We start from the raw sequence: 25,918 nt of genomic DNA on the forward strand, positions 1-25,918 counted from the left end.
CTTGAATTCACATGCTTGTAACACCTTGGTAATGCATCGCGATCCTCCATCTAATGTAAGTTGGCCAACATAAGCAAAAGTGACATACATTGACTCCTATTGATTGTGTAAATAGGCTACTTTTAACACAAACTCAGTTCATCTAACACATTTATACTCTTTCAAAAAATAATAAGCATTTAAAATTAATGTACTTACCGTTTGTTATATTTTAATATATTTACCTAAACCTTAATACATTTCATCCAATGAAACAGGTTATCGTCTATGGTATCCTGTGACATTGTTAATTAATGCGAGATGCTGTACCAACTATTCTTTTTGCAATATGCAGAACTTGAAACATGATTAGGTTAAGACAGCTTAAATTCTCATCCTTAAGCACAGTTCAAAAAGTTTTTTGTACAATAGGATGTGATAAAACACACACTCATATTGTAAGCTAAATCCGTATTAGACAAGTGTCGTTTCCTACCTCGTCCAACTTTTCACCTCCCTTGACAAGAACAGAATAATAAACCTTCTGAGATTTTTCCTCAACTGTCTCCTCTCTTTCATCGATATAAGCAACACGCAGAGATGGATACCTTTGTAGTTTCCAAATATGTAAAGATGAAATCAGATTTCTATTCTACATCGAGAACTACGAGACTGAAATAGTGAGCACTTACGTTAACATGAGATTTAGAATGTTAAGGTAACAACTGCGGTCTCGCTGATCAGAAGATTTTTTCTGAGCCCCATAGACTTGACAGGAAACAACATAGGTGAACTTCATATTGGCCAACGCTTGTGCTTGCTCCATGTATCTTTGATCATTCTCAAAGGCCTGGAAGCCTCCCAAAATTTCTACAAGGGAACAAATGAATACTTAAAGATAGTTTCATCATATCATCTTTTAAAAGAAATTGGACGTGCAAAAGATATTTATTTGAAATTGCAATTATCAAAGGGGAAAAACAAACCAGAGTCATCTGAAAACTCTAAACAGTATTGGAGTTCTAGAGCCTGCCTGTAGTACATCATCCCTCTCACTGGCAGAAAGAATGGCATAGCTCAAGTAAGAATCTATGTAGTTAAAGCTAGTGAAAATAAAATGATATTTTTGACGTTTCGAGACCTGTTTTGGAGAGTGTCTGTCCTCTATAAGATACCCACTTTCGGATTTCCTCTTTCAGATGAGCTTCCTCACTCTCATCTTTGTTTCCCAAAGGTTGCACTCGCTCTAGAAAGTTGTTCCACTCATCTAGTTTACAGTTGCAAATGTCCTTTGGTCATATGTTTTTAATACAGCAAAAGGCATAAAATAGAAAGACATCACAAATTACCTGGATATATTCTCTGCAAGTAAAACAAAATTGATATTCCATCCTCATTTTCCTTGGTGAGTTCCTCGTCTGAATAAAGAACATCCTCTTTGTAGTATGGAGTCAAAACACTGAATCAGAGCAGCAGTATAAGTGACAGTAGAGCATCCATCTAAATAATACATCTTCTAAAAGAGACAACCACAGTGCCCATGTTCATATTAAAAAAAAAATTGAAATCACAGTAGCTGATCATGACAATACTTAGAAGGAAAAGAAAAAAAGTAATGTAGTTTAAACAAGTTAAAAACCTCAGTTATGATCCAATTAAAGCAACAAGCTCCCGCTGTCGGTTGCAAAACTGTTTTTTAGCACACTACCATCATAGATCATTAAAAGAAAACTTGCCCTTTCCCAGGCCTTGTTTCAAATAAGTGTGGAAATACCATGTATTATCTTTCCATTTCTTGTATATAACTTGTAAATATCCTGTTCCTAAAGTTTAGGGATTAGATCACTTAGTTCTAGGTAGAGTTTACTTTCCTCCTTTTATCTCTTTTATCTCTTAAACATCTAGTCTATAAAATAGATGTGAAACTAAAGGAATAAAACAAGACAGAATTTTTACAACATGGTATCAAACTAATCGATCTTCCTGGAAATTTTTTCTCCTTCCTTCTAAATTCACTGCTAGCTCTTTTTTCTTCTTCTCCATCAGTTTTTTCCTTGTGCTAGTAACATTTTTTCCAAGGCCTTCCTTCATTGCCACAACACTATTTTTTTTGACAACCATCTTTTTTACCACAACCCTAATCTCTTTTTCAACAGTAAATCAATCCTTTCCATACAGTTTTTTGGGGTCCTTCATCGTCTACCATTATGTTGGAAACTACTTCTGCCTCTCCTATGCAAACACAGATCATACAAGAACAGCTTTCTCGCCCTACTAGTAAGCTCCAAAATATACTAGCAGCCCATCGACTCAATAGTTGAAATTATCTTGAGCAACCTTCTCCAAGTACATGTTCATTGGCTTACTTAGGTACACACCTGTTGGCTTTCACGTTTCTAACCCCAGCCCATTCCCATTTTGGGTGGAATGGATCTACTAATTCATTTATTCAAGTTAGAAAAGAGGGATAAGATTACAAATAGGGACATAAAAAATCCTGAAAATTAGGGCCTTGCCACCATGCGAATCTCAGCAATCACTTGTTCTGATTCTACATATAATTTGTTTGTGAATTCATGGATTTTACACTATGGAGCAACTGATCATATGACCCCTATCTCAAACTTGTTTACCACTTACACACCCTGCCCTAGGAATAAAAAAAGTTATTGTCGCCGATGGTATTGAAACCATTGCAACTGGCATAGGAAATATTTCTATCACATCCGCTCTTGTCCTTCAAAATGTTCCCCATGTTCCTACCTTAGCTACTAATCTTGTTTCTATTCAGAAGTTACAAGAGACTTACACTGTCATGTTACATTTTACCCCTCTTCCTGTGAATTTCAAGACCAGGATCCTAGGAGAATTGGATGTGCTAGAGCAAAGGATGAATTTTATTTCCTTAAGACATCCACCAACCCCAATGTCACATAGCCTACTTTATCTTCATCTTTCCTTTCTTCTACAAATAAGGCTGCCATTTGATTGCATCATTCTCGTCTACAACACCCTTCTTTTTCCATTTTAGAAACTATGTTTCCATATTTGTTTAAGGGGTTCGATATTAGTAATTTCCACTTGTAATTTGTGAGTATGTCAAACATACTTGTGTCTCATTTTCCATTAGCAATAAAATATCTTTTTTTAAATTCATGATGATATCTGGGGACCATCGCCTATTCAAGACATTTTTGCTTCTAGCAGGTATGTTCTGTTTATTAGCGATTGTACTCGAGTCTCTTGGATTTTCTTGTAAAAAACAAATCCAATGTTAATCATGTCTTTCCCACCTTTCATATAATGATTCAAAATCAATTTGGTACCCAAATAAAGCGGTTTAGATCTGACAATGCCAATGTCTACTTTTAATCATGTTCTATCTCCCTTCTTCTAAAAAGAGGAAACTATTCATGAGTCTTCTTGTGTTAACACACTCCATCAAAATGGTGTTGTTGAGCGAAAAAATTATCATCTCATTGGGCCCCTCTTATTTCATCATAACATACCAAAATAATATTAAAGAGAGACAATTCTTACTTCTACTTATATTATAAATAGACTTCCTTCAAAGAGTCTAGGGTAAGTCCAACGGACTTATTTTCTACCTTTTTTTTCCGACATTTGTCCCTCTAATAATCTTACTCCTAGGATATTTGGTTGCACTTCCTTTGTTCATGTCCATAATCGAGGAAAATTAGACCCTAAAGCCATTAAATGTGTGTTTCTTGGTTACTTTCTACTCAAAAGGCTACAAGTATTTTCTTCCACTAACTAGAAAACTGTATGTTTCTGCTAATGTCACATTTGTAGAAGACAAACCATACGTAGTCTTATCTTTAAGGGGGTTGTCTATTATGGAAGATAAGGATTTCTTTCTACCCGAAATTTTCAATCAATTTGTGTCATAGTCACCACCTAGTCAGTCTCAATCTCAATCACCACTTGATCAATCTATGGCTCAGTCTGAGTCTCTTATTATCAATCTAATGTTAGTACCTTAAACTTCGATTGTTGAACCTCTAGTTGATAACCTAATATCTTTCCCAACTATACATCCAATATAGGATAACAAATATGAGGAGTACTCAAGGAAAAAGGCTCACACTTTGATCTAGCATAGGCTCAATCCTCTAACCTGACTTTTGAGACTGAGATAACACCACCAAACCTGAACCTATTCCACCTTTAATTGTTGAACAACTTCCTAAAACTCAACCTGGTAATCATGATTTACCTATAGCTACGAGAAAAAGAATCCAAGAATGCACAAAAAGACCTTTATACCCATTATCCCACTGTGTATCCTTTCAGAGATTCTCACCATACCATAAGAACTTGCTTACCAGTCTAAACGAAATTGCTATTCCAAACACTTAATTGGAATCATTGTCTAAGAAAGAAATGGATGCCTTAGAAAAGAATGAGACATGGGAAGTAGTTTATCTACCAAATGAAAAGAGAACAATTGGCGTAAATGGGTGTTTTCTTTGAAATTTAAAACTGATAGGTCGTTGGAACGTTACAAAGCAAGACATGTTGCTAAAATGAACATTGAATACAGTGAGAATCTTGTTGTCATCTGTATGATGTAAAGAACGATTTTCTTTATAGAGACTTTGAGAAAGAAATATATATGAGCATTCCACCTAGGTTTGGAGGAGTCAAAGGGAACAAGGTATGCAAATTAAAGAAAGCCTTATATGGCTTTAAACAATCACCTCTTACTTAGTTTGGAAGGTTTACCAAGGTGATGCTAGTTATGGGATATAGACAAAACCAAGGAGAGCCCACCCTGTTCATCAAACACTTGACTTCAGGGGGAGTCACGACTTTGATAGTCTACGTAAATGACATTATTGGGACAGGGAATGATGAAAAAGAAAAGAAAATCCTACAACAATGTCAGACCAGAGAATTTGAGATCAAGGCCTTAGGAAGATAAAAATATTTCCTTGGGATTGAGGTTGCTCATTCTAAACAAGGGATCGTTGTTTCACAGCAAAAGTATGTCACAAATCTTCTTAAGGAAACAAAAATACTTGAAAGAAACTCTGTTTCAACACCAATCGAGCCTAATCATAAACTTGTCGAGGCTATTGAAGACCAAACCATAGACAAGGAAATGTATCAAAGGTTGATTGGAAAACTCATCTATACTACTCACACTTAACTAGACATAGCCTACATTGTAAGTGTTATAAGTCAATTCATGCATGTTTCTGAGAGAATTCATCTTCAAGATGTCTATCTTGTTCTACATTACTGAAAAGCTAATCCTGGAAAAGGAACATTATCCAAGAGAAATTCTAAACTTATCCTTGAAGCCTACATCGATGTAGATTATGCTAGGTCTCCTATAGATCGAAGGTCTGCCTTAGGCCATTGTATGCTTCTTGGAAGCAACTTAGTGACATGGCAGAGTGAGAAACAGAACATTGTGGTTAGATCAAGTGCAAAAGATGAGTTTAGAGCAATGGCAAAAGGCATTTGTGAGTCGTTATGGCTGAAGATTATATTGGAAGATTGAAGATGGACCAATAAGGTTATATTGTGATAACAAATCAACCATTAGAATCGCACATAACCTAGTGCAACATGATTGGATTAAGAATATTGAGGAAGATAGACATTTTATCCAAGAGAAGCTAGAAAATGGGTTAATTTGTACTCCATATATCCCTTCGAAGGGGCAACTAGCAAATGTCTCTACAAAAGGGCTTGACAATGACACTTTCCATTGAATTATCACCAAGCTAGGAATGGAAGATACCTACTCACCAGCTTGAGGGGGAGTATGAAAAATACCATGTATTATATTATCTTTCCATTTCTTGTATATATCTTGTTCGTAAAGCTTAAGGATTAGAACATTTATTTTTAGGTAGAGTTTATTTCCTTCTTTTATCTCTTGTACTTCTAGTCTATAAAACAGATTGTGTAACTAAGGGAACAAAACAAAACAAGACAAAATTTCAATCTTTACAACAATAAGCAAGCAGTGATATTTCGGTAATTTGATGTTTTCAATGACTGACCTAAAGGAAAGCATGTCACGAACTTTTGGAGCGCTAGGCATATTCATAAATAAGGAATTCGCAAAAAATGTGATGCGTCGCCGAGCCTCCAAATTTGGAGGCACATTTATAGCTGATTCTTTAACAGTCAAAAGCAAATATAGCCTAATGATCTGCAAAAAAGACATATATATATAAGTAGACTAGGAACAAAACATTGGTGTGAAAATTGTTACATGATGAAAAACCAATATGAGTTCATCTTAAATTGACCTTCTCCCTCCACGTCTTCATTTGTATAAGATTAATATTTATCTTTTCGAATCTCTGCTCTTTCTTTTGATCGCCTTCATGATGACGGTGAGCTCTTGCGATGATTCTACAAAGGAAAACTTATAGGTTAGTTTCTCCCAATAAAATTGACACAACATCAACTACAAAGAAGTTTTTATTTTACAGCACTTACCCACTTCCATTGACCATAACATCCTGTGTAATAATTTCCATGATATCCTGTAGGACATTGATTATCTGAGATCTGAATGTATCAACATCTTCTACATTAGAAAGCTGCCACATAGAGAGAGTTTAGCATGGGAAAAGACCACATTATTAATAAGTTTTATAACGCCATAGAGAAGTTAAGAAATGTGAAGAAAGAATCTTACCAAGATCCCTAGAAACTTCTCCAACCTATTACTGAGTGCAGGCAGCCCACTCATCCGAAAGTCGGTCAAAAATCTCCGCTGACGTATGCTCATGTCCACTTCATAACAAATCTCTTTAACAATCCTAAAAGTAAAGAGAAGAGAAAAGAATTTATTAGACTTTTTTATAAAGGGGATATTCTCATTGCTAAACAAGCCATGATGCTATTTAAGATCATGTTTTAAAAGTAGTTCAAGTTCATGATATGCTGCTTCAGCCTTACAGCCTATCTGCGTCATCATCCAGGAGGTTATATAGTATATCTCTGAGAGTCTCATAACATTCTATCACCGCTGAATGCATATAATCATCTGTCTCTATCTTCTTAAACAACCCTGCATCATCCTTCTTTTTAAAATCTTTTGCCATGTCCAATGCAATAGGAATCTGTCGTGTTATAAACCAGAAAATAAGATACAGGATCTTGCATTGAGATCAAAATTAATATAAAAAACTACATCTACCAACCTTGCTAGCAAGCAAGAAAGGAGGCCACTGGACAACAGAGACATCACTTGATGAAGATGGTACAAGTAGCAAATCTCTATCCCTGGACAACAACGGCAAAAGAATATATCAGAATTCCCTATCTAATGCATTTAAGATTGAATAAGCTTCATTGACAGACAATTTAGCGAGGAATTGCCCAACCTATCGCTGATCAGATCCTGCATCCGCATAGAATGTATAAACTTATTCCAAACAAGAGAAAAACTTGCAATATTCTTTCTTTCAGTTGCCTCATCCTGTCATGTGGAAATGATCATTTGTAGCAAAGAAACAACAAAATGAAGTACGGGCTCCATAATGTATACATTATGCATAAAAAAATCCAGATATTGGCTTCCTTATGCTCAAAAGAACAACATTTTGACTTTGATGATAATTGAGACAATCATGAGTAATCACATAAACAGTACTGTATCACTTGAGCACTACCGGAGTCCTTTTTCTGTTATGCTGATTTGGTGATGGAACAAGACGACGACAGAAGGCTCTAGGAACAGATTCAAATCTAGACCGCAACATTCCCAATGTCCGTATCTGGAAATGCCAAATGAAGGAAAACAACAGTAAAAGATAATCAGTATTGTCTAGCCCCCAGAAATACAGAAATCAATTCATTTCTTTTCACCAAAATCAAATATAGATCACATAAGGCAACTAAAATTTTTTATTCAGACATGCCTTGAAGGTACAAGAATAAGTTGGCCACTAACCTCACCCAAATGGCTGAAAGCACCACGAATCCCACCAAAAAGAGTGGAAAATATAGCATACCATATTTGGGCATCCATAAAATATACCTATAGGAAAATAAAACGATAGTAGTTAATTTACAAAGAACCTGTTTAATAATTTTAAGTACCTCAAAACAGCATAACTTCTGTCATTCCCAAAAGTTTCTACATGCTAACTTACCAGGACAATTGGAGACCAAATAGCAATAACGACTCCAATGTTGTGAGTTTTTACTGCAGAAGATTAAACACGACTTAGTACGGACCATAGCCACATAAAGGATAAATAAATAAAACAAAGACAAAGTAAAGAATAGTAGATGCAGAAAGAGGGAAGAGGTGGTTCAAGGTGTTGTTGAAGGTCATACCCTCTGAAAAGAATTCATGCCACTGATAATTATCCACATGCAATTCCATGATTATCTTGGTCGGTTGAACTAGTGGCAGTATCTATCAGCACATAACGTAAAAAACACCCTCAAAAAATTTCACATATCCTTTAGGGAAAGAAAGAAAAAGGAAAAAAGCAACTTCTTTAAATGTGTTCACAAGTGCAATATTATGTTAACAATTAACTCAAATTCAAAAAATCCAATATGTTCTTGCTATTGTTGCTGCAGACCTCCACTCTCAGATTCCTGTACTTTAAGGTAGTTGAGAAATTCCTGTACTTTAAGGTAGTTGAGAAGATTTTAAACTTTTTTCAATTCTTCTAGAAATATGGTAACTAGCATCTTTAAATGTTCAGTCTTGCACAGGGCTGTCAGCACATGCATAAAATACTTTTTTTTAAATAATGACTGATACAGATGCAGAAAATGCATATGCACATCTAACTCCAAATATATGGGAAAAAACCACAGGCAAAGATAGCAAGAACATTTCAAACATGAAAACATTGAGGCTCCCTTTGGTTGTTGCTCTTCCTACTGCCTTTACTCGCAAATTTTGCAATGAAGGAAAAGGAATTAAGAAACTTTGAACTCATGCATTTAGCTAAAATGTAAATAACAACTGAATCATAAGGGACGTCATGACAATCTTGTGATCTTTAATGAAATCGGACAGCTACGAGTGGATGATGATATTTTTCATGGGATAGAACTAATGAATTTTCATAAGCCTATCAAATGTATATTTTTGCTAAACAATTAGAGAGTTTTAAGTCACTGAAACTCTATTGTACCTAGTTTAGGAGTCAATATACATACATAAATATGTCTAAGCAAACACATACACCAAAAGTTTTCTCAGGTTTCGGAAGATCTGTTCAAACTGAAATTTGCATTCTTTAAAACACGTGTGTTAAAACAAGTGCTTGATTATTAGCTTTCCACTTTAAGGCAAATTACGCATAAAGTGAAACAGGAGAAATCACCTCCACATAGTAGCTGAATGCTAGTTTGCTGATTAGTAGCAGAATCCAAAACATTGTATACCTGAAAATATGAAAAAATGGAATCCATTCACTGGAGAAAAGGCTTGTGCATGTCATAGCACAAATGTATCGATCTTGAATTTTGGAAGGGAAATACAAACATGATTACAAATACAATGACTAGTAAATAGAAAGAAATTATCTCAAAACCTCCCCCCCCCCTTCCCCAACCACCTGTTAGAAAGTATTCTCAACACTGAAAAAGGAGGGAAAAGAAAACTCGTTATCTTACTTCAGAAGTGAGAAGAAATCCTCATGCATGCCTCTACCAACATACAACTTTGGCTGCATTGTGGCACAAATTAGATAAGGAGCTGAACCTTCTAAAAACCAAGTAACTAGGTACAGGAAAAGAGGCATACCGATGTCAACTAGAGAAAGAAATCCACTGAAAACTAAATATATAAGTTATACTTGCCTGAGCCCACCACATAAAAAGAGTGACTATTCGCCAGTTTGAGCGCTCCATCCCTCTCCGTAAAGGTGGAAGTAGAAATATTATAGCAGCCAGTATATTGGGTATCAAATATATTGCAAGACAATAATTATACAATGACTCATTCTGCCAATCATTAATCCAACTGCTGAAGAACCTTACAAGACCCGTTGGATTTTGTACAGAGCTAGAATAAGCAAGTGGTAAAACCACTGCCCAGAAAGCCGCTATGGCAAATTTTGCAAGGTACCGGAGTATTTGGGAAAAGTTTAAGCTTCTCCAGGCATTGAAACTAAGAATTATATCCAGAGTAGCTGCATGAAAAGTGATATTGAATCACAAAAATCTTAAATCTGGTACTAAAATAGGAAATATCTGAAACTTCAAACTATAATAGCAATGACTTATTAATTAACAAATTTCTGAAGCAAAGCAACCACTTGATTATACATCGTTTTGAGGATGATTAACTGCATTTGCTTCTATGTAACCAAATATTAATAAAAAGAATTTCAACAAGCCAAGAACAACCTAGTACCTTGCAGGAAATTGAGAAAAGCAGCAGTAATGAAAATAGTCAACACCTTTCTGAACACATCTTCGTCAAAAAAGCCAAGAAGAGACCCAGAGTTCCATGCAACAATTAGCATAGCCTGAAAACCACAAGATCATGTGATGGAGTAAATTCTTTCAGGCGAATAGAAAGGAACAAAAACTGCATGTTCAGACATTAATTCACCTGAAAAGCCATTATAAAGAATATCCACATTCGATCGAAACTTCTGTAAAGATGCCAAAATGTTCGGGCTTCAACAAAATTCGTTTTGGGCTTTCTCTTTCCAGCAGTGATTTGATTATTTGTCTGTAAGCAAACAAAAAAAAAATCAACTTAGATCTTTATAAAGATGAAAGATCCAAATTCAACAGTAGCCGGCAACAGTAGAATGTGAAAACCAGAAATAGACAACAAAAGAATGTGATGAGATTTAACCCAAATAAAAAGGAGACACAATCATGAAATGAAGGTCTTTCTCTGACTTCTATAACTTTAAGTAAATTAGGCATAGTGTTTTTGTTACCTGATCAACTCTAGTTTTCTAGTTGTTTACATTTACTGTGCATAATTTGGTAGTCTTGTAACGGATAGTATCATAAGTTGTATGCTCTCTCTCCCACACACACACAAAGAGAAAATTGGGGCATTTTCCAGCATCTTCACAATAAAAATTTTGAATAAATCCAACCCCAACCCAATGTCTCTACTTTTGATTGCTGTCTTAGGATCTCAGTAATAAATCTTTTGACTTCCAGACTTGACATCAAAACTCATAAATAATAACCCTAAATCTCTTACTTTTGTAAATTCAAAGCCAACTTCAAGCTTTATAGGCAGATTTGTTATGCATATGCCAAGAAACTAATATAATAATGTTTTTTTCCTCCATATGGAAAATAAATAAAGAAAACAAATAAATCCTAACCCTTAGAAAGTGATCCAAAGGGTTTCCAAACCTAATCCACTATACTTCTACACCAGAGAAGCAACAAGAGTTTCCGATAATGGGCACATACAATTTTGTTTTCCTATATCAGCAAAGGTGGCTGACGTACCTTCCAAAAGACAGCTGAGAGAGTGGGAAGTGGAAAGAGAGAAAAAGAAAATAATGCTAAGAATTACATGTGCTGTTTATAAAATTTTCACATTTCCCAAAGACAATGCAGAATAGGAGACTGAATGAAAATTATACAAAGCATTCTCAATATCTAGGAGACAGTTAACAGTACATGACAGTAAAAAATTTTACCAAGTCAAGTACTGTTGAAATTTTTTACTAAGTCATGACCATTAAAAGTTGGTCAAAAAGAAACATTGCATCTGTTAGCCAAGAATAATGGAATTCAAGTTGTGTTTGCCTAGCACTAAATAACTATGAGAATTGACGAAAGGTGTTCCGCTCACCTTCGTTTAACATAATATCAATGTTGAAATATGTGAAACCCATATATTTTGTATTTTGGGATATATTTTAAAGTTATTTAGGTAGATAAATCTTAGAATAATATTTTAGTAGTTTATTAGAATAAGGAAATTATTTTCCCAATTAGGTTATGACTCTTTTCTCTATTTAAATTCAGTTGTTTAGTTAATAATAGACAAAACAATTTTATTAAATGCTCTCTTGAAAACTTTCATGGCATCTGAGCTAGGTTAACTCTAGTAGCATCATGGTTAAAACAGCCTTCCTTGGAGATAAGAGATCCAGCAATCAAACAGAGGAAGAAAGTTTTACCGTTGAAACAACTAATGAAAATTATGAAGCCCAAAGTTCTCTAGAAGGGTCTCTATTCACTAAGGAACAACTAAAGCATCTACACAAGCTTTTTCAATCACCACAATTTCGGATGAATTCTTATCTTCCTAACTCATCCAATAATCCTTCTTCCTCCTTTACCCAATCAGGTACTGATTTTTCTGCTTTTTTCAGTGTCAAGCCTTGTAAAACAAACATGTGGATCGTTGATTCTGGAGCTAGTGATCACATGATTAGTAGTCATTTTTTTTTCAACTTACACACGTTATGCAGGAAACAGAAAAATTAAAGTAGCAGATGGGTCGTTCTCGACAATAGCCGGGAAAGGCACTGTTAAAATTTCACCTTCCTTGGTTTTACATGTGCCAAATCTAGCTTTTAATCTCATATCGATCAGTAAATTATCCCAGTCCTCGAATTGTCATGTCATATTTGACTCCTCTATGTGTAAATTTCAAGACATAGTCTCGGGGAGGATGATTGGAAATGCTAAAGAATCTGGTGGAATTTACTTTCTTGACGACGACCGTCTAAGTCAACCAATAACTACTTTATGTTTAAATTCTACTTCTAGTTTTGATAAGGTTATGATTTGGCATTATAGGCTTGGACATCCTAATTTTTACTATTTAAGATATTTGTTACCTGATCTATTTAAAAATAAAAATCCTTCTTCCTCAAAAATATAAAGCTTCCAAACTTTTTTTGTTAATTCATAGTGATATTTGGGGACCTTCAAGAGTCTCAACTTTTTCAAGAAAACGTTGGTTTGTCACATTTATTAATGATCATACTCGCATTTGTTAGGTATTTTTATTAAAAGATAAGTCTGAAGTTAAAAATGTGTTTCAGTCTTTTTATGCTATGGTGAATACACAATTTGGTGTGAGAATAGAAGTACTTCGGAATGACAATGGTGTGGAATTTTTTAGTGACCAATTAGGTGTTTTCTTAACCAAACATGGTATAGTTCACCAAAACTCTTGTACAAATACACCACAACAAAATGGGGTAACAAGAAGAAAAAACCGACATCTTTTAGAAGTAACTAGAGCCTTGATGTTCACTAGTCAGGTACCACATTATCTTTGGGGCGAAGCCTTGTTAACAATTACATATCTTATTAATAGAATGCCTAATAAAACTCTAAACTATAGAACTCCTTTCAGTCTCTTTAAAGATAACTTTCCTAACTCTAAATTGATCACAGATTTATCCCTCCGAATTTTTGGGTGTAGTGTTTTTATTCATCTTCACAACCAAGGTAAACTAGATTCTAGAGCAAAAAAATGCATCTTTGTTGGCTATGTTTCTAATAAAAAGGGTTACAAATGTCACGATCCAATTGATAGGAAGATTATTGTTACCATGGATGTCACATTTATTGAAACGCAATCTTACTTTGATTCTAATCTTCAAGGAGAAAATTATACTAAAGAAGATTCTATAATTAATCAAGAAAACATTAGGAATATACAACATAGGGATTCTAATAATGAGGAAGGTGAATTTATAATTAACACAGAAATTAATAATGTTAATGTTGTTAATGAAAAGGAGTTTGAAGGTGTAGAGTCTGATCATAAGAATAAAGAACAAACAAAGGAGTTAATTGTTTACTCAAGAAGATATCGAAATCAAGGAAGTGGAATCCACCAAATTCATCACCAAAAATCCGACCCGCAAGATCTTGTCAAAAGTCCAGGTAAAGCTCATAACCCAACTAATGAATTTTCTAATTTAGATATACCAATTGCTAAAAAAAAAGTGTTAGAAATGTTGTCAAAAATCTCATGTCTAACTTTGCATCCTATAAAGCCTTGTCTTCAACATTCTCAACCTTTGTTTCGTGTCTCGATACTGTGAAAATACCCAAAAATGTGAAAAATGCTCTACAAGTACTTGAGCAGAAGGAGGCTATTTTAGAGGAGATGCGCGCTTTTGAAAAAAAAAAGTACATGGGAAATAGTGGAATTACCTGTAGGGAAAAAAACTGTGGGCTGTAAATGGGTGTTCACAACCAAATTCAAACCGGATGGATCTTTAGATAGATACAAAACCTGACTGGTGGCTAAAGGGTACACTCAAACATACGGGATAAATTATCTTGAAACATTTGCTCTAGTAGCCAAACTAAATTCTGTTACAGTTCTTTTATCAATTGTTGTTAATCTTAATTGGTCCTTACAGCAACTAGATCTGAAGAATGCTTTCTTAAATGGGAAACTTGAAGAAGAAATTTACATGAATTCTCCTCCAGGTTTTGAAGAAAAATTTAGAACTCGAGTATGTAAGTTCAGGAAATCTTTGTATGATCTAAAGCAATCTCCTCGAGCTTGGTTTGAACGGTTCACTCAAGTTGTGAAAAAACAAGGTTACTCACAAGGGCAAGCTGATCACACAATGTTCTATCGGCACTCACAAAGAGGTAGAATAGCAATTATTATAGTTTATGTCGATGGTATCATTCTTACAGGAGATGATGTGGATGAAATAAGGCGTCTCAATGAGAATCTAGCATTGGAGTTTGAGATCAAAGACTTGGGTCCTTTGAAATACTTTCTTGGAATGAAAGTTGCTCGATCAAAGAAGGGCCTTGTGGTCTCTCAGAAAAAATATGTGATTAATCTTTTAAAAGAGGCTAGGATGAGCGGTTGCCGCCCAGCTGACACACCAATTGATCCAAATGTAAAATTCGGAAATAAAGAAGGTCGATTAGTTGATAAAGGACAGTATCAAAGATTAGTCGGTAAGTTAATTTACTTATCACATACAAGGCCAGACATAGCTTTTTCAGTGAGCTTAGTGAGTCAATTTATGCACTCCCCAATGGAGGAACATGAAGAAGCAGTGTTTCGGATTCTGAGATACTTGAAGAGTTCACCTGGAAAGGGCTTATTTTTCAAGAAATACGAACAAAAAGGAACTGAAGCTTATACAGATTCAAACTGGGCAGGCTCAATAACAGATAGAAGATCTACATCAGGATACTGTACATTTGTTTGGGGAAACCTTGTGACTTGGCGAAGCAAAAAACAAAATGTTGTAGCAAGAAGTAATGCAGAGGCTGAGTTTAGATCAATGGCTCAAAGAATTTGTGAAATGATATGGTTAAAAGGAATTATGGAAGAGCTGAGGAAACCAATAACTTCACCAATGAAGTTGTACTGTGATAGCAAAGCTGCTATTAGTATTGCTCACAACCCAGTCCAACAGGATAGAACTAAACATGTTGAGATTGATAGACACTTTATCAAGGGGAAGATTGAAGAAGGCTAAATGTGCATGCCGTTTGTTCCTTCAAAACAACAGATTGCTGACATACTCACCAAAGGGCTCACTAAGACAAGCTTTGATTTTCTTGTAAGCAAGTTAGGCATGATTGATATATATGCACCAACTTGAGGGAGGGTGTTGAAATATGTGAAACCAATATATTTTGGGATATATTTTAAAGTTATTTAGGTAGATAAATTTTAGAATAAATTATTTGAAAATTCTAGAATATTTTATTTTATCTTTTAGTAGTTGAATAGAATAAAGGAATTATTTTTTTATCTTTTATTAGTTTATTAGAATAAGGGAATTATTTTTTTATCTTTAGTAGAATAAAGGAATTATTTTTTTATCTTTTAGTAGTTTATTAGAATAAGGGAATTATTTTCCCAATTAGGTTATGACTCTTTTCTCTATTTAAATTCAGTTGTTTAGTTAATAAAAGACGGAACAGTTTTATTAAATGCTCTCTTGAAAACTTTCAATTAAACCCCTGGAGGTCTGCATAATTACAACAAAACTAACAGAATAGACATCATTGATGCTGAAAGCAACTTCTTGCAAAACAGTTCTACTGCTAAAACACAATAATGCAAACTTTGTAATCATGTTTGTAAAAGCATCCCTTCTATACATAAATCCTGAAAGAGTGAGATGCCAAATATACTCATAATCGAGGAGCAATTTGTAAACAATAATATGCAACTCGATATCAAGCAGAGATGCAAAACCATAAGCAAAGAATCTTAATGCCTTCAAGTTTCGTGCTTTCCCTAGTCTTCAAGGAACCTCTCATGGTTAAAGCCATAAAATGGGAGGTTTCCTTCTATTCGCTCCCCTTGAATCAAAACCATTCTAGTTTTGACCTAGCAGCACTTTCATCTTTATATAATTCTATGCATTATCCTGACTTGGGATGGCTTTATTCTCTTGTAAATCCATAACAAACTCCATAATTATTATTCATACATTTTATATTTGTTTTTAACTCTAGCCACCTTGAAACACTAGACCCCTGCAACAGTTGATCTAACCAAAACATTTTAGCAATAAATCTCTTTGTTTCACTATACTATTTTCACCTAACATTTAGAATTTAATCTGAAAAAGACACATCCTAAAACTCTATAGCACACTACAGCTGTAGTAAAAAGAAAAAAGAAAATTGTAGCACACTTGCTGAAGCTGAAAAGGAAGGAAAATTCATAAGCAAAAGGCCCTAAATGTTGAGTGTTCAATGTCAAGGTTGTAAAAGAAGCAAAATTATAAGCGAAGGAGTTAATTGGTCCGTTTCATTCTTTTTTATTTTTGTTTTTTTCCTCTTACCTTTCTCTTTATCATATGTTCTCTTCATTTATTTATGTCTTCCTTGAGGTCTTGTTCTTGTTCATTCTTTCTAATTTGAATGAACTACATATGTCTATTTCAATTATTAGATGCTTATCAAACACGCTAGCCTTATTTTGTTAAGGGAAAAAATAAAGATAAACAAATAATATTTCAGAGGAAAAAGAATATTGATGCCCTAACCAAAATACTTTAACAAAAATTGCCAAAAAAATAAGCAGCAAATACATACCTCAATTGCAGGTGGTGGATCATCCGAGTGCGCAAAAAAATCTGCTTTTACGTTCATAGGCCACTTCAATTGAAAACACTTCCCTGACCTGGAAAAATGAGGTTTTATCTATTTGTCCAACTTTATTTAGAAAACCTCCTTTACCATCTAAGAAACTCACCAAAAGTACTCATTTAGGTCATCATAGTTTCTCCATTTTGAGTGGCTTGCCTTGCCTCCTTTGTTTCTCTTGACTTCCTTTTAATTAAAATAAAATCAATTTTCAGCTAGAAAGCTATGAAAAAATAACAAAGAAAAGTATGGAGGTGCAACCAAATAATAATTACCCGTTGGAGAACTTTATAAATAGGGGTTATAACATTCCTTAAAAATGCTTCATCATCAGGTGGAGCATTCTGGTATGTTTCCCCGCTCACAGGACGTGCATTGCTAAATAGAATTCCATAGACCTCATTTGCCATCTTATAGAATGAGAGAACAAGATAGATTAAAAATATGCAGTAGCTGACCAATATCAAGTAGGAGGACAACTCATCACAGTCATATCAGTATGATACAGTGTTTTTGTTAGCATTCACAATGTCTAATTTGATTGTCAGATTTAATTGCTGCTTCACTAATTAAACTGAACCAGGATTGTTCTAACAATGAGAAATAACAGGAAAACAAAGGAAGTGGAAGATATTTTGCTTAACAGTTATATAATCAGTAAATAATAGTTGCTTAGGTCATTAATGGTATCCAACCTCACACTAATGAGCAATAGATGGAGAGGTCCAAGTCCCTACCTGAATATATAGCCACAACAAACCCCAAACTTAAACAACATGAGGGTGAAACCATTAAACACTTCCCCTCAAGTGGGCTAAAGACTAACAACTGAAACAAACAGCCATGACATTGACAACAATCTGGGGTGAGAAACAACAAATAGCAAATCACAAGCCATTTAACCTAGAACCATTCAGCTATAAGTACAAAGACCTAACTTGAATGTCAAATTGGGGTTTCTGGAAATAGCGTTTGTCTGATCAGAGGAAATTCCAGGTCTGCATTATTATGCACAATGTGAATCACTTTTTTTCTTCCATAATTAATTTAATCAGCTGAGTAACATAATATAAGCTCAAAGTTTTCACTAGAATGTGTGAATCAGCATTCAAAAGATTATACCTAGTTTGGAGGGGATTGATAGACATTACTCATAAGCTAATCAGTTAGATTTTTCTCTTTCTACTTAATGGTTACTTCTTAACAAACCAACACAGTTACTCATCCTTCCTATTAGTTCCTAAACTTTATCTGAATTTTGCAATGAGGCACTCGTCATCATCAACTTAACTAGTTAGACAGATAAATGAAAATGACATAAAATAAAATCAACCTGGGAAGAACTTAAAGATGAGAAACTATAAGAATACAATGATTTTTAATGATGCTAAATTGATAAGATCAAGGAGAAAAACATGAAATCCATTTTTAGTTCACTGAATATAAGAGAGAAAATGTTAAAAGGAATAAATGAAAAACTAGCACCATCCACAAATAATAAAATTCCAAATATGGACAATGCTTCCTCAAAATGTAAAGAAAACAACATACATTATGGAATATGTAGCAAAGGCATTCAGGCATGAATCGGATATTTGAAGCTTCACCCCAGATAAGAAGATATAGTGAAATGTAGATAAGCTCCAGCTGTTGTCTATTACAACCTTGTTGAAACCTGCAAAGTAAAAAACAATACATGCCCCTTATGTAAAATCTTGGTGTTCAACTACAGTTACGTAGTTACTGATCTGCAATAACTAATAGACTAACCTCAAATGTGACTTGCAACGCAAATAATTGCACCATGAACGATAATTCTTGAAAACTTTATCAACCAACTTCCGTATAGTGTTAGCATTTAACTGTATTAAACTTCAAGTCAGGCTTGAACAAATATGACATAAATGAAACTTAGGTCTGCTACTAACGTAGAATAATTAAATAAGTATAAAGAAGCTCAGGGGAATAAATATTTACCTCAGTGTAACCTTCAAGATTCTCCTTTTTCCTAACATCCATGTTGGCTAGTAACAATATCAAATGCTCTCTTTGATTTGCTACATTTCCTTTCTTCAAATTTAGAAGTGCATACATGTATATAAATGATATCAGTCAGTTTAACAGATTTTCCATGAAGAAATAAGAATAACATGTGATATATAAAAGAGTATGGCTAAACAACATGAAAGAAATATTCCCCCCTAAAATATCTGTGAACTTATGGAGCCAACTAGATACCTGAAGTTGGATGCATAAAACAGATTGAACTATAGTATTTCAGAATATTGCTAAAAATGGTCATTAGAAGTTGGCTAGAGATTTTTGTAATTGATCAGATGAGGCTTTAGAAAGATTATGGCTGTAAAAATACTAGGATAGATGGCCTGCCAATATATTCTATTGATAACTTAACTTATACAGAAAAGTCGCTTAGATCTAAACAAGCTTTTTGGCTAAGCACACAAATTTGAGCCAAACTCTAAAACAAAAAGGTTCCAGGCCTTATTAGTTTTCTTAGACTTCATTGAGAAAGAATTTATAGAAGATGACATTGCTTTAAAAAAAATTAAAAGAAACAAAAACTATTTTCTTTTACAGATTAAGGTTTATAAAAAGGGAAAAAAATCAAACCTATGTGTAAATTTTCAGGACAGTTGGACCATTCACTGTTGGAGGTTATAGCTTTCATTCCCCAATCTCATGATTATAACTATTTTCAAGCACGTTCATAAAGCTCCATACTTTCATCCTGACCTTAAAATGTTCTAAATAAATGAAAAATCAAATTTGAGGGATGTGATGGCCTGGTGGAAATAGCAAACTGTCCTTTGGAGATCCAAATCAAAGTCTAGCTCCTTTTAGACATTAAAGTTTTGTGGGTTTAACAAACACAGCCAACTTCACAACTGGCCAGAACCAGTAGTACAATGCTGTGCAAAATAACTGCAATATAATTAGTAATTTAGGTTATTACCTGAAATCCAAAGTGGAAAGAAAGCCAATCGAGTACATCATTTACTGGTTTACCCCTCTCTCGACGGGTATCATCAGAAGTGTCTCTGGCCACAGGGAGACCTTCCACATTTTGTATAGCACGAAGTGCTGCTTGAATCTGTAGAATTTTTCAGAGACCATGACCATGGTGAAAATTGACTAAAAAGATTATTCTACATTCAAGTTAACTAATATTATGTATTAATACTATATATTATGTATACAACCTCAGGAAGTTCCATAATAGCTGGTTTAACTCCAACAGCATACAATGGAAGAATGTTATAGTGTTCAAATTGCTCCTTTTTCTTCTCAACCTCTTCTGCAAATCTCTGAGTCTGGAATAACAAAATAACTTAAAAGTAAATATACTTCACATGAAACATGTCCTTCATAATTTTGTATTGGAACACAAATAATATACAGATCAAACCTGATCATCAACTCTTCCAACAGGCACAACTGTTCTCAGCACATCAAACAAGACTGAAGCAATTTGATAAATTTTCGCCATCTCCTCCCTTCAAGAGCAAGCAAAAATCAAAAGGCTAAATCAAAATGAATAACAAGCCTAGCTGAAGTGAAACTAAAGATCTCACGGTTTCTTTGTATATTGTCCATCTGCGATGTTTTTCAAATAAAACTGCTGATAATACATCTGAATTTCTCTTGGATCGTTTCTCGCAAGCTTAGGTATTGTCTCTTCTTCCTCCTGAAAGAAAGAAAAAATTATTTGCTCTTAATTTTGAAATTTCTAAAATAGAATGTAAATTCTAAAGGGTATATCCTTGAGGGGACACCCCGATGGTTAGAGATTAAGGCTCGGTCTTGGAATTGGTGGACTGAAAGAGGGCTATCTGACGTTGTCTAACCCAATGATTTACATGTTCACCAACAGAGAAGTATCTAAAGAAAATATCAGAAAATCTAGTGAATAAATTCATGAACTTCACTTAGAAAGCAAAACCAATATCTACATAATGTCATAGTAACCTTATCACTGGAAACCTATGATGTAAAGATTATCCCTAAATTTATACTTCAAGTTATTTGGAGAAACAGTCGAAGTTGAAAATTGATATAGGCTCATAAGCCTTCCATGTAAAAGTTCCCCAATAAAGTGATGAAAATCTTGTGAATGGAAAACAACCCCATATCATTTTCTTTCTTCATTATGAAACAAGTCATACTTTAAATATATTTTGTACCCTCATTGGTGATGCAGAGAAAAAATAGAAAGTGCAAGAAGTATTCAGTTTTTTGTATCTTAGAATTTCAGGACAAACATCTAAGTTTAGCAGGAATATGTATTGCCAGGAAGATATATCCTCAACTTGAGTCACAGAATTCAATTAATTTTGTTCCTTAATTGCTACAGCATTTAGATAAATATGTGCCATGATGATATATCTTCTTTTTCACTAGGTTAAACATGTTAGTCTTGCTATTGTGAAAGGAGCTTACAGAATTCATTGTCTTAACAAGTATCCAAGGAAACCAGTAAACTGTAAAAGCAATAATAAACGTTAAAGCCTACCCTCTCAAGTCTATGCAACAGATAAGTCTTAAACTGGCGAACACCACGTCCACTTGACGTTGGATCCATTTGGTGAGCCTTCTCGAACGCATGGAAACGGCCTAATCAAATAAAACCGTAAACAAGGGTCACAGCATAGAACATATAACTACCAATATGATCACTATGGACAGCTCCATTAACCTTATTCTGAACCAACCGAAATTGTATTCTTCAAAGTGACTGACAGTAAATCAATTAGAAATATTTTTTTTTTAAAAAGCAAAGAAAAAGGGGAAGTGGGGAAAGAGAAAGAATTACAGAGATAAGCGACTCTGGGGTTATCCTTTTCTATTTCATTGGCAACACGAAGAATAGGGGCAATGGAAGCCAAGCTGGAAGGGACCAGCTCACTATCAGCAGTGGTGTTATCCTCGTTGGGAATTTCCACCATCATAGTTTGAGCTCGAGACATCCTCTTTGAAGGCGTCCGAGCCAGCCCGCTGGAGCTCGCCATGAACCCCAACCAATAACTTCTTCTTCTTCTTCTTCTTCTTCTTCTTCACTAAACAAAGTTACTGTTTTGTTTTTCTTTTTCTGGGTTTTTTTTCTCCTTTGGGTAATGGCTGTAGTATCAGTAACAAAGCAAAGCAAACCAAATTTGCTCTCATAATTTCTTCTTTGCTTAAATATTTTTTCCCTTTTATCTGTGGGGATGAAAAAGGGATACTTTGAGTGCAGGGTGGGGCAAAGGCAGAGAAGTTGCTCTTAGGAGAAGAAAAGAATGATGTGTCGATGAGAAATAAAATTGAGAAATGTGGGTGCTTTTGCTTTATAGGGAAATGGGTTTGGATGATTGGCTTTGTTCCTTTGTTTTGCTTTTGGTATAAACAAATCAAGGGTAAGCTTTTTGTCGAGAAAGAAAGAAGATGAAGAAAACAGCAGTATCCGAGCAGCCGTTGGAATTGGAGGCGGGAACTTTACTTTCTGCCATTCAACCCAAATGAAACAATTACATGTTTTTTTTCCACCAATTACAGCTTTACACATTTATACCTTACCTTTTTTGCCCTTTTTCTTCGTCATTAAGTTTGTGAAAGCTAATAGTTAGATATCACTCACGATAGAGCGACCAAGCAGCTGAACCAACACCTCTTCTTATGAGATGTGCCTTTAGTTGAGGGTAACTATGAATAATTTTTTAAAGCATTAGATGAAATTTTAATTTTTTTTATAGTTTATATTTTTATAATTTTTAAAAAATTAATTCAAATTTTTATAATTTTAAGAGATTAATTATAATTTTATCTTTACTAATTTAAAATTTTTTAAAATTTTTAATGGTCTAAATAATAATTTTACATTTTAGGGGGACGGGCCCCTGCCAGCCCCCCTAGATTTACCTCTATTTTAGTTTTGATAAAATTAAAAATAATGATAGTGATAAAATTACCAATGATTCAAGTATATAATGATAAAATAAAATAAATAATGAAAAGATTCAAGTTGAAAATTACTTAATTTCAGGATAATCAGTGGTTTTTGCGTTATATCTCGAGGGATCAGAATCAAGCTGCAGATTACTTAATTAAACAAGCCTTGATCGAAAAAGATAACTTGCTAGTGTTTGATCTCCCCTACAATGGTTCGCACCTTTATTGATATCGATAAGTCTAAGAGTGCTCCTTCTGTTCAGAATGTCGCTATGTAACTAGTTTAACTTTTTTTTTTTCTGTCATCAAAAAAATTGTATTTATAGACATAAAGAAAGATAAATGATACAAAACTTGTATTTTAATGGACATAAACTTTTATAATAATAAAATATTTATAATACTCTAATTAGATATTCGTCGATAAATAATATACCTCATTAAAATCTTATTAAGATAAAAATCCTATGGAAAAAACTCTTAATGGAGAAAAAGTAGTACATGTAAAAGCCCGTTTTTAGTCAAATCGGAACAGTAATTTCGGGACCACAAAATCGAAGTCAAAATATTTATTTTATTATTATTTTAATATTTACAGCATGATTGAGTGATTGTGTGAAAGTTTTGTTTAGAAATTTTATCGTTTGATTAGTTAATTTGATAAAAAAAGACTAAATCGCGTAAAGTGTAAAACATGTGTTCTATTAGCTAAAGGTGTCTAATAGCTATAAAACCTTAAATTGGAGGTCCTTATGTGATAATTAGACAATTAATTAGACAGTTGATGATAATGGTTTGGCATAATTGAAATTTTGAATTAATAATAAGGTTAATTTTGTAATTTGGTAAATAAAGATTAATTAAATAAAACAAAGCCAATTATCATCTTTATTTCTCCATCTTCAACCAAAAATTAGGTTTTTGGAAGCCATTGTTGAGCTTTTTCATTCGGCCAACCTTCATAGCTTAATTGTAAGTCTGTTTTTAATGATTTCTACGTTTTTGAGATTGTTACCGCTAGGTCTAACTAACCCAGGGACTATTTTGCAAAATTGTTAAAGATTTTGAATGTTTCCATTGATGAATAAGCATGAGTTTTGATGTTTGATGATAGAATATGAATGTTTGATGATAGTTATACAAGTTTTGTTAAGTGATTTTTTAGTGAAAATGCAAATTGGGGATTAAATTGTGAAAGGTGGAAACTTTGTGGTTAAAATGTGAAATAAATAGAAAATATGGGCTGCTAGGGATCTAATTATAATTCGGCTAGCGTGGGTTGTGGTTAAATTCCATGAATTTGTGTTTTAATGAAATAATGACTAAATTGTAAAAATGTGAAACATTAGGGGAAAAATATGTAAAAGTGACTTAATGTGAATTTTGGATTAAATTGAATAGATTGATGATTAGATAAGCTGAATTTAATATTATATAGATCAAGAAAAGCCAAATACAGACTTAGATCGGGGAAAGAACAAGGTCTCGGATTAGTTGACTCGTGTTGTCGTTTTTACATTCGAGGTAAGTTCGTATGTAATAAGCATTGCAATATTTGTGTTTTAAATGCTTTGATATTGCATCAATTGTGAGTTACAAAATTGTGGATACATTCAATGAAGATTTGGCGTTGAAAATCCCGGTTGAACCTTAGGAATAGATTAGGATACGAATGACGTGTCATTAGGGAATTTATTGATTTGGCTTCAAGACCTGATATTGGCACTTCGGGTGTGAGCTTCATTGATTTGGCTTCGGGCCATGATATTGGCACTTCTGGTGCAAGCTTCATTGATTTGGCTTCGGGCCATAATATTAGCCCTTCGGGTGCGAGCTACATTGATTTGGCTTCGAGCCATGATATTGACACTTAGGGTACGAGACTCTCGAGTATCCAAATTTTATTCTGAATGGTTCAACGAGTATATTGAAGATCTAAATTGATGAGAAATAGATACGTATCGGTACCGGTATGTACGAAAAACTATTCGAACAATGAGTCCAAGGAAGTTGTGAGCTTATGATCAATTATGTGATTCAATTTCATGTTAACTTTGTCATTAATGCTTTGATGCAATTTTATGTCATTTATTTTGAAATGTAAATGAATGGTAAGACTTGTTTATTCTTTTCATACAAGTTTACTAAGCTTTATAGCTTACTTTGTTTATTTTATCGTGTTTTATAGTGATTTCAAAGCTAGCTCGGATTCGAGGATCATCAGAGACTTTGTCACAGTATCCAATTATCAATTTGGTACTTTTAAGCTTATGTTTTGGTTATATGACATGTATAGGATTATGGTCATTTTGATATGTAGTTTGGTAGTGAATTTTGCCATTTAAGTTGGCTTGTAAATGTTTATATTTTGTTTTGTATATATATATATAGCCATGAGTGATGGCTTATTTTGGAAAATATGGTGATGTATATATATATATGTTAATGCTCTTTGGTGATAAGGTTTATATTTGCTATTTGAATGCTTAGATGAGATATGGTAGTGGAGGTAGCTAATGGTGGAGAGTTTGACATTGATATGTTTGTGGTTTTAAGCAAAGAAATGCTTAGATTAAATTGTGCATATAAATACTTTGTGAATGTGAAATTGGTTTGATTTGAATGAGTAAAACATGATATTATAAGCATGTTAGTTGTTGGTATTGAAATGACATGTTTTAGTCTTGGTTGTGATTGTATTGGATGCTTTTATATGCTATGATTTGTGCCATTTGGGTTGTGTAGGTGTGAACAAGTTTGGGGTGGCAAAATGACTTGGTAAATAGCCTATTTTTGTCCATACAGGCAGAGACACGGGCGTGTGTCTTAGCCATGTGTGACGCACGGTCAGATTACGAGTGTGTGTCCTCTGGTGTTAAAATAGAAATTAAGTCAATATGCTCCACACGACCTCATACACAGGCTTATGACTCTGTCA

The 25,918-nt window shown here is 34.0% G+C and overlaps 1 protein-coding gene across 1 annotated transcript in view; it reads right to left on the reverse strand.

The window, feature by feature from the left end:
- The window catches only part of LOC107959631 (callose synthase 7), a 28,227-nt gene extending 5,669 nt beyond the window's left edge, over positions 1-22,558 (reverse strand). The window contains exons 1-33 of the mRNA XM_016895724.2: positions 21,869-22,558; positions 21,569-21,669; positions 20,631-20,743; positions 20,465-20,552; positions 20,259-20,369; positions 20,012-20,149; positions 19,015-19,107; positions 18,808-18,899; positions 18,589-18,712; positions 17,313-17,447; positions 17,147-17,223; positions 16,987-17,074; positions 10,559-10,681; positions 10,358-10,472; positions 9,802-10,133; positions 9,616-9,668; positions 9,324-9,384; positions 8,314-8,395; positions 8,127-8,179; positions 7,925-8,011; positions 7,644-7,748; positions 7,356-7,450; positions 7,173-7,254; positions 6,928-7,091; positions 6,665-6,788; positions 6,463-6,566; positions 6,270-6,375; positions 6,018-6,169; positions 1,329-1,438; positions 1,121-1,246; positions 966-1,034; positions 672-849; positions 476-587 (exon numbers count right to left, since the gene is read on the reverse strand). Coding sequence (XP_016751213.2) covers positions 476-587; positions 672-849; positions 966-1,034; positions 1,121-1,246; positions 1,329-1,438; positions 6,018-6,169; positions 6,270-6,375; positions 6,463-6,566; positions 6,665-6,788; positions 6,928-7,091; positions 7,173-7,254; positions 7,356-7,450; positions 7,644-7,748; positions 7,925-8,011; positions 8,127-8,179; positions 8,314-8,395; positions 9,324-9,384; positions 9,616-9,668; positions 9,802-10,133; positions 10,358-10,472; positions 10,559-10,681; positions 16,987-17,074; positions 17,147-17,223; positions 17,313-17,447; positions 18,589-18,712; positions 18,808-18,899; positions 19,015-19,107; positions 20,012-20,149; positions 20,259-20,369; positions 20,465-20,552; positions 20,631-20,743; positions 21,569-21,669; positions 21,869-22,064 — 3,789 coding nt within the window. The 5' untranslated portion in view covers positions 22,065-22,558. The remainder of the gene's footprint in view (positions 1-475; positions 588-671; positions 850-965; positions 1,035-1,120; positions 1,247-1,328; positions 1,439-6,017; positions 6,170-6,269; positions 6,376-6,462; positions 6,567-6,664; positions 6,789-6,927; positions 7,092-7,172; positions 7,255-7,355; positions 7,451-7,643; positions 7,749-7,924; positions 8,012-8,126; positions 8,180-8,313; positions 8,396-9,323; positions 9,385-9,615; positions 9,669-9,801; positions 10,134-10,357; positions 10,473-10,558; positions 10,682-16,986; positions 17,075-17,146; positions 17,224-17,312; positions 17,448-18,588; positions 18,713-18,807; positions 18,900-19,014; positions 19,108-20,011; positions 20,150-20,258; positions 20,370-20,464; positions 20,553-20,630; positions 20,744-21,568; positions 21,670-21,868) is intronic.
- Positions 22,559-25,918: the final 3,360 nt, after the last annotated feature.

This window comes from Gossypium hirsutum, chromosome A05 (assembly GCF_007990345.1).
Source record: "Gossypium hirsutum isolate 1008001.06 chromosome A05, Gossypium_hirsutum_v2.1, whole genome shotgun sequence".
Lineage (NCBI taxonomy): Eukaryota > Viridiplantae > Streptophyta > Magnoliopsida > Malvales > Malvaceae > Gossypium > Gossypium hirsutum.